The 19,733-nt window shown below is 44.3% G+C and overlaps 1 protein-coding gene across 1 annotated transcript; it reads left to right on the top strand.

The window, feature by feature from the left end:
* Positions 1-934: 934 nt before the first annotated feature.
* Positions 935-8,945, top strand: tmem151ba (transmembrane protein 151Ba; the record flags this gene model as incomplete). The annotated part of the gene is made up of 2 exons (XM_083642527.1): positions 935-1,021; positions 7,500-8,945. The coding sequence occupies 2 exons, from the start codon at positions 935-937 to the stop codon at positions 8,943-8,945; spliced, it is 1,533 nt and encodes a 510-aa protein (XP_083498653.1).
* Between the last annotated feature and the right edge of the window lie 10,788 nt (positions 8,946-19,733).

Here is a 19,733-nt window from a genome sequence, read left to right as displayed (position 1 = left end):
GTGCAGAATCTTTTCTTTTTGTTTGACACCAAATTGTTGTAGTTTATTTTCTAAGGGATATAACGGCAAATTACTCAGTAAGTCTAAGTTACTGATTACTCCTTTAAAAAGTAATACAATTACTTTAATTAGCCTATTACTTGGTTTGGCAAAAGTAATTAGTGATGTTACTCGGACTGAATTCAGTTTATTGACACAATATAGCTAGTCTTGCATAGCCACACCTGTCACCTATCTGCAAACTTCGTTTGAGTGCTGTGCCAGTGCTAGAGAAAGTAATGCAGTAACTTGAACTTATACTTTATACATTGGTAAACTGTAATATAATTACCTTTTGGACATTGTAATCCCTTACATTACTAGTTACTGTGATAATAGCCTAATAAAATTACAGTAGGCTAACTAAGTTACTGCCCAACACTGGTGATGATTGGACCACACAAACAGTCATGCACCCTCATGGGCTGCAAGCAGGGGGTGGGTTTGTTTCTCACATTTAATGGGTCTGTTATTTACATTGTGGTGGAGGGCTGGCCGTTCACACGTGCTCCTGTCTTTGTCCCGCTCCTCTGCTCTGCTCTGCTCCTGTCCTCTCCTCTCCTGCTCAGCTTCAGCACCAGGCTGCCATGGATACTACACCTACAGGAAGCTGACTGGCTGGTCCCTGTTATTGTCTCCTTTTGCACTCTCAACATATGACTGTCGCGCAGACAAGGGGCTCTTTTGATTTGATTTGTGCGTCTTCCGAGCTGCTGGCGCCGATGCAATGAGCGGCTTCCCCCGCGGCTGCAGCTCACCTGGAAGATGTGGGTTGGATGATGCGTCTTTTGGCATCTGAGCGTTTCTGTCGGTGTGTTGATGTTTTTTCGCCGCGATTTGGAAACCCCCGTTACCAGCAGGAGATCCATGCCCCGTGTTTTGCACTGTTGTCAATATGTCCCCAGCATCGGCTGCAACGGCCAGTGAAAGCAGCGCCACCACCGTCCCCGATGAGGACCCAGAGGAGAGCCCCAGAGAAGAGGTGAGCAGACGGCAGAGCACCAGTCTTTCCATTGGGATCATTTTATTTGCTCTTAATTTATGGGACAATTCCTGCTATCACAGCGGAATCTCCATAATCACACTCCGGTAATCAGATGTCCGTCATTATAGGGCTCAATTAGGGCCACTCACTGGATACACGCATCACACGGATCACTGTGAGCGCCAGATAAATGGGATTTAATATAGTAAATGGCCGAATGATATCCTACTGTTATGAGCTCAGCCTGGACTTCCAAGTAGCCTGCATGCACCATGCACTATATTGTGTGCTGTCTGACTCCCTTCTAGACAGTGATTCCCAAAGTGGGGTCCGGGGCCCACCAGGGGGTCCTGGAAATGGTCCAAGCGGGCCCTGATCAGCAAAATGAGAGTTTAATTTCAGTGGCACTGTTATTGTATGTACTATTAGCACAGAGTGTACAGTGATAGGTTTCCACTCCTCACTGATTTCTCCCAACAAAAATCCTCCAAATGCAAATGTTCTTGATGAATATGACTGGGAAATCTTGCTCCAGTCCAGACAGTTTATTATTAGCTGCTGTGGGGACTGATATCAATATGCACAGCTCACTGTTGACTGGTACCAACAACAGATTGTGTAGATTTTCAGCTCACTTGAAAACAGGAGAGGTCTAAAAATAGGCTCACTTGAAAACAGGAGAGGTCTATAAATGTGTCTGCATGGGGAAAGTCCTTATGGATGAGGTATTGCCTTGCCTATGATGAATTTAATAGCAGTCATTGTGTGTGTGTGTGTGTGTGTGTGTGTGTGTGTGTGTGTGTGTGTGTGTGTGTGTGTGTGTGTGTGTGTGTGTGTGTGTGTGTGTGAGAGAGAGAGAGAGAGACAGAGAGAGACAGAGAGAGAGAGAGTGAAATAAGCCCTTTGCCACTTATTTAGTGATTGATTTATATACTCAAATTTACAGTTAAAGCTAGCCTACTAACCTTCATGACCACACATGTTGGACAGGACAAGTGAGATCTCCGTTACACAAGGCTTTTATACAACCTGGCTGCTCTCATGATGTCAAGAGAAAGTGTCATGAGTGAAAGGCACTTAGTTAAAGGCACCATAATAGTCTGGTTAATAGTGCTGCAGCTTCTCAGGTCTTGAAGGCTCAGACTGGAATGCTTTATGGATTGAATTTCCCATATCCTGTTATTTTATGGATTTCCCCCCTCTTTAAACAACTTCATTCAAAATGGAGTCCGAATGCCCTTTGAGTTTAGATTTATATAATGTGTCGTCCTACTGCCCATATAGCCTATAAAGTGATATCAAAGCCATATTGATCTCATAAAAGTAGTGACATCAATGTTTAACCTCTATTTTAAACAACAGAAACAAAAATATGCATGTGTTGTGATTCATTATATTTTTCATGTCACAATTTTGCTCACATAATACAGTGACCATTATGTTTATAATTGAACTTGATTCATCACTGAATTTTAGACGTGTTTTAAATTCTCAACATTTTTACTATTATGCTGCATGGTTAAATTAGTTGTTTGTATTCTGGAGTAGATGCTGTAACTGTGTAGCCTGGTAACCAGCCCCAATGGATCCTTCATTAGGGTCTGGACTAGACCCATATGAAGAGTGATGCCAACTGCGATCCATATGGGGCTGGATACCAGGCTACTTGTCAGGATACAGTAAAACCATTCAGTCTAGGCTATTTGCAGAAAGTGGGGTCTTCTTTCACAGCTTCCCTATGTGTTTAATCAACACTTTTTTCAGTATGAAAAATAAATCCACACAATTTCAACCAAACATCATTGCCGATATCTCCAGCTGATTCCACCTCAGAGGCTTTTTTTCCTGACACCATATACTGTAACTGTTTTAATTAACACTGTGCTGCTCCAAATTTACATAACGTTTCATTACTATATGTTCCTTATCATATCCATGGGGACAGCATTAACATCACAAACACTGTAAGAAAACGCTTTCATATTACCGGTAACTCAGTTTCCATTTTGCTTCATGCTTCATTAAATCCAAGTTGGTCATTAGAATATACCCACGGTTTCCTAGGTTTTCACTTATTCTCCCCTCTCATTTTGGGTGTCCCGTATTTCCCCCCCTATTTTTCACAAGATTCAGACCAAAATACATCATCAAATACAAAAAGTCAGGTAGAGGTGCTCTTCTTGTCAGCCAGGAATTGTTTTGTCAAATGCATCTAAAATGAAAATAGCATTATTTTCATTTTCCGGGTAATTTCCTTCATTGCTCCTATCCATAAGCAGTGTTGGGGGTAACTCTTTACAAAAGTAACATATTACATGTAATATATTACTTTTAGCAGTAACTCAGTAATATAACTTATTGCCAATAGGATTTCAGTAATATTATACCAGTTACTTTGTCAAGTAACATGAGTTATAAATTGAGTTAAACATTTTTTTTAAATCAAAGCACATATACTGCAATCATTTCCTAATCAAATTGTGTGTTTGTATGGAAATATGGACAAGAGAAAAGCCAGCACTCCAAATGTCTTTTTTGTTGATTTATTTCCTCCTCAGTACACCTGGGCAGCAGCAACGAACGTTTCAGTCAGAGACCTTCCTCAGCGTTGACCAACGCTGAGGAAGGTCTCTGACTGAAACGTTCGTTGCTGCTGCCCAGGTGTACTGAGGAGGAAATAAATCAACAAAAAAGACATTTGGAGTGCTGGCTTTTCTCTTGTCCATAATTCGTGCTTGCCTTGCACCCAGTGAGTTTTTAATATTTTCGAGTGTGCTTGCAACCTGACTTTCTACTTTGTATGGAAATAACCACTATAGATGACAATAACAAAGGAAAAGGATAACATTTAGAATTTTGGCCGGTTTACACTGACTTCAAGACGGTTGCAATTATTTTTCGGGATGGTTCCAGGGCGGCAATGTCATTCTGCTACTGCTCTTATTTTGTTGAAAGTAATGCAAAAGTAGTGTAATAAGTAAGTAACGAGTTACTCTACACAGAGATAAGTTTGTAAAGTAAAGTATTACTTTCAAATGAAAGTAACTAGTAATATGTAGTATATTACATTTGGAAAGTAACTTGCCCAACACTGTCCATAAGCCTATTGGACAGCTGTACTATGATTTGGGGCAGGCAGGGCCCTTTTAATTGAAAGGTCCCTTATTCTGGAAAAGTATCAGAATAATTTATATCTCCAATAGAAAACTTGCAGATTGTATTTTGAAGTTCAGTTAATCCACAAAGTCACTCCCCTTCATACTAGTGTAGTGTACACACTGATCACTGATCAGAGCTGATTCTCTGGATTCTAACTCTGGAAGAGAGTTGATATGCATGTTTAAAAATAGACTGATAAGACTGTGGCAAGAAATCAAAACAAAGCTCATTCTTAAATAAATGAGCTGTGTTCTCTTTTTAAGGGACAGTTATGAATTGAATCTGTACTGGCAATTCTCTGAATTTGAAAAGGACAAGGAGCATATATGTGCCACTTGGCATTCAAAGCAGGATGCAGAGTGCACCTATTCAATTTATTTCTGAGGTAGAGACCCTGCATAAGCCCACCTGGGTTTCCTGTCTCTAAACCCACACATTATCTTGTTGTTTTCATTTGGTCTGTTTCTGTTTTTAAATATGGGGGGAAGGGGGGGGGGGGGGAGTCATTTACATATAGGCCAATTCCCACTCCCAAATATTTCAACAAAAGAGCAGAGTGAGCACACAGCTGTACAGCCTTGAGCCCTGATATATGTATTCTGCTTTCACCTGCTTCTTTAGACTGCGCTCACACCACAGAGCCATCTCATATATTTTTTCCTGTCGCATATAAAATGATCCATTTAAGTCAGCAGTGAAATGTGCTTGTAACAGTATTTTGTGAGCTTCACCATAATTTATATTCATCTTTAAGCCCTCAACTGTTTGCTTAGATCAGGGGTTCCTAAACTTTTTTGGCTAGTGACCCTATTTTGACGTCACAAAAATCTAGGGACCCGAGTTCCGGTAGACCATTGATAATATCATCAGTGACATCGTCAGTGATGTCACATCATGATTCTTTTCCCCCGTAGAATTCTGACTTTAATCTAAAAATTTGGACTTCATTCTCAGAATCCTGATTTAAAGTTTTAATCTAAAAGATTTTCATAAAAAAAAAGACACTCACAATGTTGATTGAGGCTATGTCCATTTGGATTAAGCCTTTGCAGTACATTACACTGTTTGGATCTCACCTGCAATTACCACCCACCGCCATAGGTGTCACCCAAGAGAACAAAACTGGAATATTAGACGTTATCACACACAAAAATTGCAAGTGACCCTAATCATCTTCGGTAATATTAAATTGTGTGTGGTGTAATTTTTTTTTTTTTTTTTTTTTTTTCAGGCAATTTGAATTCCAGGCGACCCCACTTAGGGTCGCGACCCAAAGTTTGGGGACCACTGGCTTAGATAATGGCATAAAGGATAGTTACACCAGATACTGGCAGTCAGACATTACAGACAGTGTAGCTGATGGTTTCTTTCCAGTCCAAAAACTGTTCAAAAACCACCAAAATGCAGACAAAACCGCCCAAGCAATGGAAACAAGTGACTCCCAAAACCCATCCAAGCCCATTTCCCTCCCGCACAGGGTGTAGTGGTAAATACAGAGGTGGGTAAACTATCCAGGTGAGTAGTTTACCCACCTTGTGTCCCTTCATTGTTTTATATAGGTGATCTGAAAATAGGTGAGTAAACTATCTGCATCATTTCAAAGAGGTGGATAAACTGCGTTTACTTGCGTTTACCCTCCACTACACCCCGGCACAATGCTATCTAAAACAGCCCAACTGGGTGGAAAACCGCCCAATCTGGCAACACTGATTTCAGATACATATACTGTAGTCAGTTCTCCAGTCCATTCCATTATTATCTTCCATGCGCAACCACACATCATTATTTCTGCTGCCACAATGTGTTTACCTGACACTGCCAGATGGGGGCAGTATGTGTAACGTGAGCCAGAAATTATGCCATGTTCTATTGATTATAGATGTGCGTGCACAGGCTACCAGCCAGTAAATATTCCTATTGCACTGGGCCCGCCCATCTCAATAGGGAATTTCATGGCTAATCCCCTCTGCCCTGTGGGGGGGGTTGGGTTGGGTCGGTATGGGACTCGGGGACCATGTGACCAAAGGTGGGGAAGATAATTATGGAGAAAGAACATCTATTATTTACTCTCCTGTGTCGCTCGGAGAGCCCAGAGCAGACATGTTAGGTCAAAGACATCAATGCAGTCTGCTGGCTGATTTGATTGTTGTGGTCACGCCCCCCTTTCCTATGCACGGTTATGGACTGAGAAGAAAATAGAGAGAAGGAGAGAATGTAACCTGTTTTATAGCTTTGTGTCTATGTTAGCCTGCACCCCTGCGCCATGTCTGTTATGCTAATTTTTGAATGAATTTGGCTATAATCCATCCTTCCTGGGGTTTTTGAATGCCTGCCAAGTGTGTGTGGCAGCATTCCCATAAGGCCTGACTAGCTCTTGATGCAGGCACTATAACAAATTATAAAGGATGGCACCGGCTTTGTGCTGCCTCAGGGAAACGCTTGCTTTTTTCTGGGTGGTTTGACATTAAGAGTGGGGTTTCCTATGCCCTCATTGTCTTTGTTCTTTTATTATTTTCTACCCCCCCCCCTAAAAACCCCCCCCATCAAATTCAAATTTACACAGACTAGTATAGTGTAAGTATACAGTATATTTGATATTGTACTTTTTGATGATAGGAATGGGTCAGTCTTTTGATTATAACAAGACTTGGCAATTGGCTTACAGCTCATGCATAAACTATGTAAAAGCACTTAGAACGCTGAATATTTCCCTCAATATTTTATATGCCACAAAGAGTGACTGTTTTTTTATACCGTCTCTAAATATATTCCAACCCGATATTCAGGCCACAGTCACATCAGTCAAATAAATTACCATTTTATGGTAACAATGTTTTGGGAAATTAACTCACAATATTGCAGTGCTAGTGGAGCAACTGCTTTGCGGTTACTGATAAAGCAAACTAAAGATAATACAATTTTTGTCTGTGAAATTCTCGTGTCAATACTCATATAAAAGCACTGTCACAGGGAAAAAAATGTATCTTCACAAAACTGAATAAAAGACAAAATGCTAAAATGTCTTTGCAGGTTTTTGAATAAACAGAGTGCAGTAGGATTGTCTTAACAAGTCTGTCCCACTCATAACTGGCGTCTCTGAGTGTGAGGCATTCAGGCAATTACTTCCAGGTAGGAGTACATGTTTGATTTTCAACAACCCGGGAAGGTCCTGGGTTCGATTCCCGCCGGAGCCGCTAGTTGTGCAGTCTGCCTCATCAAGATGTCATCATGGACCTTCCCGAACGTAATCATTGTTCTCAATGAATTTGCGGTGCTTCTCCATAGGCTTACCTGTGTTTTGTCTTGTTCTGTGCAGCAGCGGCCCCAGAAACAGTCGCTGACTAAGGCCCTGTGTCGGGAAAGCCACTGGAAATGCCTGCTGCTGTCCCTGCTCATGTGCGGCTGTGTGGGGGCGATGGCGTGGTGCCAGGTGACCACGGTCACACGCCTCTCCTTCGACAGCGCCTACAAGGGCAAGTCCATGATGTACCATGACAGCCCCTGCTCCAACGGCTACATCTACATCCCCCTGGCCTTCCTGCTCATGCTCTATGTGCTTCACCTGGTGGAGTGCTGGCACTGCTACAGCAGGAACGAGCTGCAGTACAAGGTGGACGCGGAAAGCGTGGCGGAGCGCGTCCAGCGCATGCAGCAAGCCACGCCCTGCATCTGGTGGAAGGCCATCAGCTACCACTACATCAGGAGGACAAGGCAGGTGACGCGCTACCGTAACGGAGACGCCTACAGCACCACCCAGGTCTACCACGAGCGAGTCAACACCCATGTGGCCGAGGCGGAGTTCGACTATGGGAACTGTGGGGTTAAGGACGCCTCGAAGAACCTGCTGGGCCTGGAGGGCTTCCCTATCTCCAGGCTGCGCTTCACCAAGTGCTTCAGCTTTGCCAACGTGGAGTCCGAGAACTCCTACCTCACCCAGCGGGCCAGGTTCTTCACAGAGAACGAGGGCTTGGACGACTACATGGAGGCCCGTGAGGGGATGCACCTCAAGAATGTAGACTTTAAGGAGTATATGATTGCCTTTTCTGACCCTGCTCACCTTCCCTGGTATGCCTCCAACTCTGTGTTCTGGGTGGCGGCCGCTTTCACCCTCTCCTGGCCTCTGCGGGTGCTGACAGAGTATCGCACCGTCTGCGTCCATTACCACGTCGAGAAGCTATTTGGCTTTGACTATGCCCCGGTAACGCCATCCGAGGAGCGGCCTTATTGCCGGCACATCCCGCGGGTCAACACCTTCGACAGCACAGAGCTGGAGTGGCACATCCGCTCCAACCAACAGCTGGTGCCCAGCTATTCCGAGGCAGTTCTCATGGACCTGGCCCAGCTTTCAGGGAGCCCCAACAGCTACTCCGCGTGCGGCGGCTACGGGGGCCACAGGCAGAACTGTGAGCGCTGCCACCGCACCATCAGCAGCTCCTCCATCTTCTCTCGCAGCGCCATCAGCATCTGCAATGGAGCAAACCCGCGGATCCCCTTCAGCACCAGCCGCTTCTCCCTGAGCCGCCTGTATGGCTCACGGCGGAGCTGCCTGTGGAGGAGCAGCGGGAGCCTGAACGAGCGGTCCTGTCCCACAGAGAGCACGCGCTGTCTGTCGGGTCAGCAGCAGGCGAGCGAGGAGAACCCCCCGGACTACCAGGACGCACGCTACTTCCCCGTGCTCATTGTACACCGCAACGAAGGCTGCCTCAACCACGACCACCGCTCCCTGCACAGAAACGGCTCCTGTGTGGAGACCTCCCTATGACCCTGACCACCGCTCCCTGCACAGAAACGATTCTTGCGTGGAGACCTCCCTAAGACCCTGACCACCGCTCCCTGCACACAGAAACGGCTCTTGTGTGGAGACCTCCCTATGACCCTGACCACCGCTCCCTGCACACAGAAACGGCTCTTGCGTGGAGACCTCCCTAAGACCCTGACCACCGCTCCCTGCACACAGAAACGGCTCTTGCCTGGAGACCTCCCTATGACCCTGACCACCGCTCCCTGCACAGAAACGGCTCTTGCGTGAGGACCTCCCTATGACCCTGACCACCGCTCCCTGCACACAGAAACAGCTCTTGCGTGGAGACCTCCCTAAGACCCTGACCTGAGCAAGGAATGTAATGTTACTAGAGCGCCGCAGGAATGAGTCCTAAAACCAAGAAGTCAGTATCACCTGGTTCCCTCGTCTGGAAGGCAATGGGATTTTTGTATGGGGATTTGGGTTAGATATCTGAAATAAGGTCTGTGGTTAACAAACGTTTCTGAAACTGTGACCTTTATGTATAGCAAGATAATCTTCACAAATTAATACCACTTTTATTATTTTGGAATCATTTTCTGAAAATCACGATTTTTGCCGATCGCATGTACACTTCAAAAATCATAAAAGTGGTGTTAATTTGTGAAGATTATCTCGCTGAACACAAACCTAGCAGTTTCATAAACTTTTGTTAACCACAGAGCTCATTTCAGGCATCTAACCAAAATCCACATACAAAAATCCCATTGACTTCCAGAGGAGGGAACCGAACGTGATGCCAACTTCTGGGTTAGCCTACAAAAATGTTGTCCCTGCGGTACCCTATGATCTTTCTCCCTGGAACAAGCTCACAGGCAGAGGGACCTTCTCTTTACCTCAGGCTTGGGCTAATATGGACTTGTTCCCCGCCCCTTTACAACAGAGGTACAATAACTCAGTGACCCATAAGTTATCACAAACAAGCATTTCTGAACTAATATCAAAAGTGGTTCATTCACTTCACAACAGTATCAAATTCTCCAGAACCTCAGTATCACAGTGAATAATGGGACAATTTTAAAGTATGTCTGGAAAAATCATTAGTACACTCAAAAAGTCGGGGGAAAACAGATGCTCTGAGGACTGTTGTTTGAAATATACTTTGCAGCAAGGACAATGTTGCTTTATTTTAATGTACTAGACAAACTACTGTTCTATATTTTATCAGTTTGAGTTTTGGTAGCCAAAGTGGCATGTTTCTGTCCTGCAATATCTATAAAGAGCAGAGGGGATTCACCAGGGAATACAAAGGGGAGAAACTGTAAATGCCATAGTAGTTACATTTGCTTGTTGATCTTAGTCACAGGAAAAACTATTTTCAAGGATATGACTAAAATTCTCTACACAACATAGTATTTGAAGTGTCAAATGCGGTTTGACTCATCAGTAGCCCAAGACTAGTGGATGCCCAAACGGGAAATTCTCAAACAATGAGGAACCATAGACTCACACAAGTCATGTGATTCACGAGGGAAACATGTAAGAAGATATCTGCCTCTTTGTGAAAGTCTCATTAACATGCCTCGATTGTGTGGCTGAAGTAAATCATAAAAGCTCAACATTTGCATCTGAAACATTTTGATGCTATATGATGTGAGTCTGCTCGTTCAAACTCACCGTTCATAGAATGGAGTACATTTTCATAGTGTGAAGATAATGTCTAATCCAGAGGTTGAAATATCCAGTTAGTTCAAAATCAGCTTGGTTGCAATGTCATTATACTCCCTGGCCTTCTATTTCTAAATATAGCAACATGCTCAATGAATAATTTAGTGCAGGAGGGCTACTAAAGGACAACTTCAAACTGAATCCACAACACTTCCTTTGTTAATCAATACCAGCCTGTAGGCGACATTTTGTATAACAGCCAACTGACAATGAACAACCTCACCATAATATTAATATAGCGATGTCAACAGCTAGTTCAAAGTCTCAAAGATCAAGTTTATTTCATATTTGGCAATATATTTCTTCGGTCTACCTCTTTGTTTAAGTGCCTAACGGTCAAGCGCTACTTACAATAGCATAATATACTGTATAGCCATCTCATCTTAGCATCAACCCATTCAAACAAGTGGAAAGTGCTACTCGTCACGGTTTCAATTTTAGGGTGTAGGTTCCAAGAAGCACGCCCTAAAAACATTGAAGATGACTTTTCCTCATAATGTAACACAGCTCTGACATACCCGGCCATGTGCTGCTGCTACTGCTGCTGATGCATATCAGAGAGTCAGCCAGAGAGCTGGCCATCAAAGAGACTAGAAATAGGCAGAGGCCTGGTTTCAACTACTGATAATGACACATTTAATATGACAGAATTACTTGAAAGACCTAAAAAAATAAACGTATTCTCAACTGAGTATATACAGCGAGTACCCCTCATGCCAGTTGTAGGTGATTTACTGCTGTTTGAAACCAAGCCATAAACAATAGCTAACATGTACTGTAAACAGTACAATGAGAATCAAGGCTATAAACATATCAACATTGAGTGCAGTCAATGTTCATTGAACTTGAGAAACTACTAGGAATTATCTTCCAATATCTAACAATTCCTTAACATTTGTGAATAATCCCTACACAATAATGACAGATGTTATCAATGGACAGACCTTCATCTCATGAGGTACAGTAACACCCTCACAACCATTACATGTATTTTTTTTCTTTTCTTTTTTAGATTGTTTTTGCGGCATTTTGGGACATTCTTGCCTTTATTGAATAGGACAGTGGACGGACAGCGAGGGTGGGGAGAGAGAGGATGACATGCAGCAAGGGACCACGGATTGGATTCGACCCCGGGTTGGCCACGCAAGGGACTAAGCCTTAGTGGTACAGTACACGCTCTACCAGGTGAGCCACTGGGACGCCCCAAGAACTATTACATGTCCAGTAAATATCCCAATCTTATCTATAGTAGGACACTCTGTGTTAATACTTGTCTTAACCAATGATGGGCTTGTGACCAGTCAAGCTCATTACATTCCGTGTGTGGTGTATGTATGCTATAGAGTTAGTATATCTTGATAGCAATAACAGAGAATTAATTTAAAATACTCATAGGGAACGAGACATGATGATAATTGAAAATACTCATAGGGAACGAGACATGATGAAAAACTCATTCTGTCCAAACTTCACATTTCATTCATCAAATGACAAATGGCAGTTTAAAATGAATACAAGCTGTGGACTGTTGACCGTCTTCAGCCATTGTCATAACTCAGTCCATCTATGCAAGTCATAACCTCACTGATAAGAGATGGTGAATGAAGGGGACGAGAGGACTCAGATGCATGTTGGACACAAGGTCCTCATTGTCCTTTCATGAGAGTCACATGTGTTTGTGGTCTAAGGGTGGAACAGTAGGCAACTTTTTTGGGGCAACATGGAGTGGCAATCTTTCCAGCAGCAGGAAACCACATGAGACGCAGGAGGAGCTAAGATTCAACATTCAGCTAAAATGTAATTCAATATTTCCCAGCAGCATGATAAGCCCAAACTAAGGAATCAATGCAACAATTCTGAGGCACCTCACTGGGCAATGTTGCCCATTATCATTGCCAAAAAGAAAAGTTGCCCTGTGTTTGTCTAGGAGGAGGTAACCTATTGAATGAACAAATTCTGGATTTTGGTCATCATCGCCTCGTCTGATTAACAATCACTTTTCTACTTGGAGAGCATGGGTACATTGTGATCAAGCCTCTCACTCAGGTGGCTTCACTGTGATGTACGTCATCATGTGTAAGAGCAGGAAAACGTGTTTACTAGTGCAATGTTTACCGAACAACAGCGTCAAAAAAGCAACCAGGGGTATTCAAAACGGTTATGAACTGAACTGGACACTGACCGCAAGGTTCATAACCAGACATTCTTCTTCTAGGTGACTGTAAGCATCGAGGCTTTGTCATGCAAAAAAGCGAACCCATGACCATGTGTACAAAGTAGACTAGCTTGTCGTACTCTTTCACTCAAGAATGGGTTGGGGCTCATCTTTTTATAATATCAGATTTTGTGGATTTAGACGACTGTAGGTCAGGACGTTTTTCTACTGTAATTAAAGCAGAGGAGGCGTGAGCTTAGAATGACTGTCAATGTGTATTTTGTCCTTTAATAGTAGAATGTTTCACTACTGGGACATTTTTGATGTGCCGAATGTAAAATGGCAAATTTGATATGTAGGAAATGGCAATACAGTCCCTTGTAAAAAGAAAGAAAAAGAAAATGTATTGGCGATGCAGCCAACAGCATATTTGTGCTTTGCACTGCTTCACATTTACTACCGTACTTTGAATGGTCTTTGTTTCCCTTGAAGCCATTTTTACATTTCTCAGATTATATTTGATACACCTTTATTAAACTAAAAATTGTTGATCTATTTAGGAATGGACACACAAACACAGCTTTCTATGGGACAAGAGTGATTATTACCATCTAAAAAAAAAATCAATATTCCATAATGTACAGTGCTGGTAGCCTACATACCTTCAGTCCAATTAGTCCACCGTCAAATGACAAGTGCTTTCATATGATCCTAAAGAAAAGCTAATGACCTTTACAAAAGGATCAGCAGCTGGGGGGATCGTGTAACATAAATTACACAAGAAAATGTTTTGTTGCTGCCTAGCAAAGGTGTTACTATTAAATAAATAATATACATAGATAAAAGTCTGTATTGTATAGCAACACTACCACAATGTTGCCTTGATGTTATACAGGTGAAGAGACTGCATAGCAAATCTGTGTATTAAAACTGAAAAAAGGCTCAATAAACTCTGAAGTGCTCAATATTTAACTCAGTCAAAAATGATTTCATGACAACCGTCGCCGCATCCCATGAATTGTGGTGCATGATATGTGACAGATAACAAGAGGAATAATCAGTGTTTTCATGATATGTGACAGATAACAAGAGGAATAATCAGTGTTTTCATGATATGTGACAGATAACAAGAGGAATAATCAGTGTTTTCATGATATGTGACAGATATAACAAGAGGAAGCATATAATCAGTGTTTTCATGATATGTGACAGATAACAAGAGGAATAATCAGTGTTTTCAGGATATGTGACAGATAACAAGAGGAATAATCAGTGTTTTCATGATATGTGACAGATAACAAGAGGAATAATCAGTGTTTTCAGGATATGTGACAGATAACAAGAGGAATAATCAGTGTTTTCAGGATATGTGACAGATAACAAGAGGAATAATCAGTGTTTTCATGATATGTGACAGATAACAAGAGGAATAATCAGTGTTTTCATGATATGTGACAGATAACAAGAGGAATAATCAGTGTTTTCATGATATGTGACAGATAACAAGAGGAATAATCAGTGTTTTCAGGATATGTGACAGATAACAAGATGAATAATCAGTGTTTTCAGGATATGTGACAGATAACAAGAGGAATAATCAGTGTTTTCAGGATATGTGACAGATAACAAGAGGAATAATCAGTGTTTTCATGATATGTGACAGATAACAAGAGGAACCATATAATCAGTGTTTTCTCTGAAATTCTATGCAGCAGAGGTGCCTGTAATTTAATTATGTTTCCACATTTGTCCTCCTTGTTTTGGTCTCAGTTATGCTCCTAGTACAGTTTACATTGCATTACGTCACAGGTTACAGTGCTAAACATATTTTTCTTGAGATACTTTAGGGGAAACTTGTTGAAGATCAACATGCTACAGATTTTCAGATCAGACCTCATATTGTTACAAATGCATTTTATATGGAGAGATGTCATTAGACCGCTTTTGATTCTGTGTTTTGTCAGGTGCTTCACCATATCAGTGTGTTTATTTTTATTTTATTTTTTATAATTTGTCACACAACCCTTGTGTTTTTATCTTCTTTAGGATTGTGTCCCATCAACAGACTTCATAGTTTCCTTTGAAGATATCACATTAGATACAAAACAAAATCCAAAAGTCCAAAAGTTTTTTTCACCCACCACAACTGAAGTTGATAAAAGATCATCAGAAGATACAACCTCATTTTCCTCTATAAAACAAGACAAGAAGTCCCCTTTTATAATCACTCTTTGCATCTGTGGGGTGGGGGGGGGGGGCATATTTATAGAAAGGCTTGATTTAGGCATTTAGTCAACTGACCATATTCCACTGTGCACCACAATAGGCCTACACAAGAGGCCTACTAACAGTAGACTCACACAGATTAATTCAATGCAAGAAGCTGCAGAAATGTAGTCACATTCTATTAATCTGAATTTACTTGCCTTAACTTTTATGAGAAACACAAATTGAATGAGTCTACTTTGCCTGGTGGAATGAATGAATTTATACCTACATCATTTGCGTTTTAATTTCCCTGAGATAACTGATTTTCTTTGTGACCCTACAGTCATGTTGGCACAGAAGGTGTTGATTATAGCCCACAATATCATGGACATTGGACTGGACTGTGGGCATAAATCAGGCATCATGAAATAAGTAAACACAACAGCAGATGACATAAAAAGAGAGAGAGAGATTTTGGCAGAAGTAAGGGCTTCTCTATAACTGCCTATATGGTGAGGGTTTGTGTTGCATGCACTATGAATGCAGTCCAGTCAAAAGCAGCAGTAGCTGTCTAAGTGTGCCCTCTAAAGGCTGTATAACAAGTATGTTCAGGTTGGAGTCGTGGACAAGACAAACAGGGGGTGATAGAATAATTTGGTACTTTTAATACTGTTTTTGTGTATTTTTCTATGTAGAATCAGACCAAAACATCTGAGACAAATTGAATCATGTTAAAGGTTAAAGTGCCACTGGGAAGAACTTTGCCAAACTATGCATGTAATAGGCCTATGCTGTAGGCCAGTGGTTCTAAAAGTGGGGTCTGTGGAGTGGTCTGGGGACCCCCAGGGGTCCTTGAGGGGGTTCCAGGGAGTCCCCAGCAAATCCATAAATAACACAATGTGTTAACTTATGACAATATATGACTATTCTGGCCATGGATTTCATACACTTTCTGTAATAAAACATCTAAAAGAAAAAAATCTGATCAGATGGGTGGGGGACCCTGGGATAACATTTGATCAAATGGAGATCCTCGATTAGAACCACTGCTGTAGGTGCTCCAGTTGTGGGCCTTTACAGTCCCGTCCCATTGCCGTTGCACTATTAACTGTTTGTTCAATGTCAGCTCCTCAGAAGCTGCTGTCAAACTCAGCGGGTCAGCAACATCTTCCAGCTTCAGTTTTTGCAGGTTCTTTCTGGAAAGGCCGAAAAATCCCTGGATAATCACCCTCTGTAGTTTCATGCTACAATCAGTGTCAAGCTAACCAGAATAAAAGACTATCAACTTCCGGTAATCGCTTTCAAAATATAACTAACGTTATATAGCCTCAGTACAGATAACGGCTGCGTTTCCCAACAAAGAAGATTCTTAAGGAGTTAAGAAGCTTCTTAAGGAGTTAAGAAGGAGTTAAGAAGGCTCCAAAGAAGTGTTTCCCAAACGCCTTCTTAACAGCCTTCTTAAGAGCTTCTTAAGAGCTAAAGAAGGCTCTTAAGAAGGGTTCTTAAGAAGGGTTCTGTGAAAGGTGCTATATAAATCCACAACATTCTTATTATAAAAGGAATCCAGGAATCCATTCTGATTAGAGGAATATAGCCTACGGTAAAACATTTAAAACACAAGTAACCATATTACATAGAGGAGAGATTTTCAAGTGTTCCACAATTTTAAACACTAAAGGGTGCATGAAAGAAAGGAAAAAGGGAAAAACACAACAGTGGACTATAGCCTATTGTAGCGTTCCTGGTATTGAAGAGGCAGAGGCTTCTTGCGGGTACAGGGTTCTTTATTTATAGTTAGTCATATTACAACTCTAGGCGGTTGCTACGCCATAGTTAGCTAGCTGCTTCCCTCTAGGTGGTAACCGGAGACTGCCACCGCATGCTCTCTCACCGGAAGCGTTCCCACAAACCTAGTGTTCCCCCTCGGTAACACTCCCACACATCAGTTCCTAGCTAATAATCTAGACACTTCTATTGCACATCACATTACAGGTAATACCTGGATTACCTGAACCGCTACATTCTCCCCGCCCAACTTTAATGTCGCTCCCACGCGACATGCACAACCCACACACATATCCCCCTGTACCAAAACACACCCAACACAACATTTTTCCCATCACCACATCAAATTCTAATTCACCAACAAACAGTCTTTTCTTTTCAGCACCCACCATAATGTCTAGTTTTGCATTAGGTACTCCGTAATGTCTAGTTTTCCATTAGGTACCCCCATAATGTCTAGTTTCCCATTAGGCACTCCGTAATGTCTAGTTTTCATTATTTCCTTCTTTTTTCACACATTCATTTCAATTCAACACAATAGCCCATTCAACAATAACCCCCACATCTCAATTAAACACAAGCCCCCACATTTTCCTTAACTTTTCTTTTCCCAGCAACTTCTTAATTTTTCATTTAAACCCCATTTCCATCCCCCCTCTGTGCCCCACAGTCCTCACACGCATCGCAGTATCTTCGCACATCCTCCTTTTGTTTGCCCCAGTAGAAATGTCCACGGATGCGGGTGAGTGTCTCTTCGGGCCCAAAATGACTGGAACCAGGGCCCTTGTGTGCCCCCTTAAGCGCCAACTCTCGCAGGTAACCGGGTACAACCGCCTGCCTCCCTTTTACCCCGTGCTCTGTTCTCTCCAACAGCCCGTCTTCATCTAGCCGCAGGTCGGAAAACATGTTCCACAGTCCTTTCGTGGCACCGGAAAACATGTGAGTCTCCTTCACAGGGGGCCGGCGTCCGGCCGCCACCCACGCAAGCAGCGGACCGATCTCCGCGTCCTCCGCCTGCCTGCGTTTCCACTCACTCACGTCGACATCCTTGATGGTCGCTCTGTCGTCCTCCAGATCCACATCTGGACAGTCCTCCTCGTCTTCCTCCACCTCCTGCACTCGGTCGTCCTCCCGCCCCCCTTCCCCAGGGGACGGCGTGTTCAGGACAGCAGGGGGAACACAACCGGCCTCGCTCTCCACCTCGGCTTTCCGCACAGCAACCGTGGGGGGCGCAGTGCAGTTTCTGGCTAAGTGCCCAGGCGAACGGCAAGTCCAGCAGAGTCTCACCTGTCCGCCGCCTGCACGTCTCTCTTCTCCCGCTGCCCTCCGGTCCCCGACAGCCTTTTGACACTCTCTAGCCAGGTGTCCAATCTCGCCGCATGCCCAGCAGGCTCCCTGCTGACCATGTCGTTGTCCCGCATACCCGGTCCGTCTCCCGGGACCGCTTCTGCACCACCTCGCCACGTGGCCCGGCTCTCCACATGTCCAACACAGTCTCTTTTGCGGCTCCGCGTGGGGCCCGTGCTCAACTGTGACGCGGTATACAGTGATGTTATTGACGTTTGGTTGCTCCCCTGGAGCGGTGGGAGGGTGACCCATCTGGACTACCGGCCCCCCTGCAAACGTCAGTGTGCTCTTCCCTAGGTCTACTGTGCATTGGTTTAGCGTCAAGTAGTCCTCCCCCAAGATACAGGGCCCCGCCATCTCTACTACCCATACCGGAAAGTTCACTGTCTGTCCCCCCACAGTTATCATCACGGACCCCCTTCCCCTCATCGGCATCAACTCACCGGATACTGTCCTCAGCAGCTGGTCCGCTGGCTGCTCCAGAAGCGCTCCCTCTGGCATCATGTTGTAGTTCACCAGCGTTGCCGTACACCCCGTGTCCACCAGGGCGACACAGGGCTTCCCTTGCAGGCGGACCTGAACATGGCAGCCGTTCATCGTGTGCGGCCCGTTCTGCATGTTGACAGCGCCGGCGATGTCGTCTGCTTCGGGGGAAGGCGACGCCCCACCTCCCCGTCTGTACCGCTGGGCCCCCTCCAACGGTGACGTGGCCATAGGGAATATGACGTAGGGGGCCCGTCTCGCCCCTCTTAGACGGGCCCCGCGCCGTTTCCCTGGTTCCACGCTCCTCCGCGGCACTCTCTGGCCCGATGTCCGGGGCGTCCACAGGTCCAGCAGCGCATGGCCCCGGGCCCCCTGGGCCAGGTATTGTCTCGTAGGGTGGGCTGCAGGGTCGCGCTTCGGAGCAGCTGTTCTTTTAACTGGCGCACCGACTCAGATAGCTCCCGCACCATGCTGCTTTGCTCCACCAACGCACTCTTCCACGCTGGCTCCTCCCGTGCCTCCCCTGCCATTCTCGCCACGGGGGCGGCCTCCATCGTGCCGTCCTCCGTGGCCACCGCCCCCACGATCTCTCTCTCTGATGCCAGCTCCAGCGCCTCCTGCAGCGTCCTTGGGCGTGCCAGCTGGGTCTGCCTGCGCAGCCAACACGGGGTCAAAGCTCGAACAAACTGATCCCTGGCAAGTTCACTCTGCGTCTCTGGCAACATGTCCGTATATGCCCTCCTTGATAGAGTCTCAATGTCATTAGCCAAAACACGCAGTGACTCACCAGGCTGCCGGTGCCTGTTACACAGTTCGGCGCGTTGTATACTCGGCAGCTCACACTGGCCGAATCTCCTCTGTAGGGCCCCCACCAGTGCTCCATAGTCACCTCTTTCCCCTGGGCTTAGCAGTAGCAAGCATGCCCGCGCGTCATCCACCAGGCACGTAGCTAGCTTTGTTCCTTTCTCTTGCTTTGTCCAGCCCTCACTCTCCGCTATCAGTTCGAATTGGGCCTGAAACGCCTCCCAACTCTGTTTACCGTCGTACTTCTGCGTCTTGATAGGGCCCCGCCCGCCGCTCCTCACTGGCGCCAGCTGCACAGG

The sequence above is a fragment of the Poromitra crassiceps genome, assembly GCF_964638095.1.
Source record: "Poromitra crassiceps genome assembly, chromosome: 9".
Lineage (NCBI taxonomy): Eukaryota > Metazoa > Chordata > Actinopteri > Beryciformes > Melamphaidae > Poromitra > Poromitra crassiceps.
The sequence above is the reverse complement of the archived record's forward strand: the minus strand, read 5'-3'. Positions and strand labels throughout refer to the sequence as shown.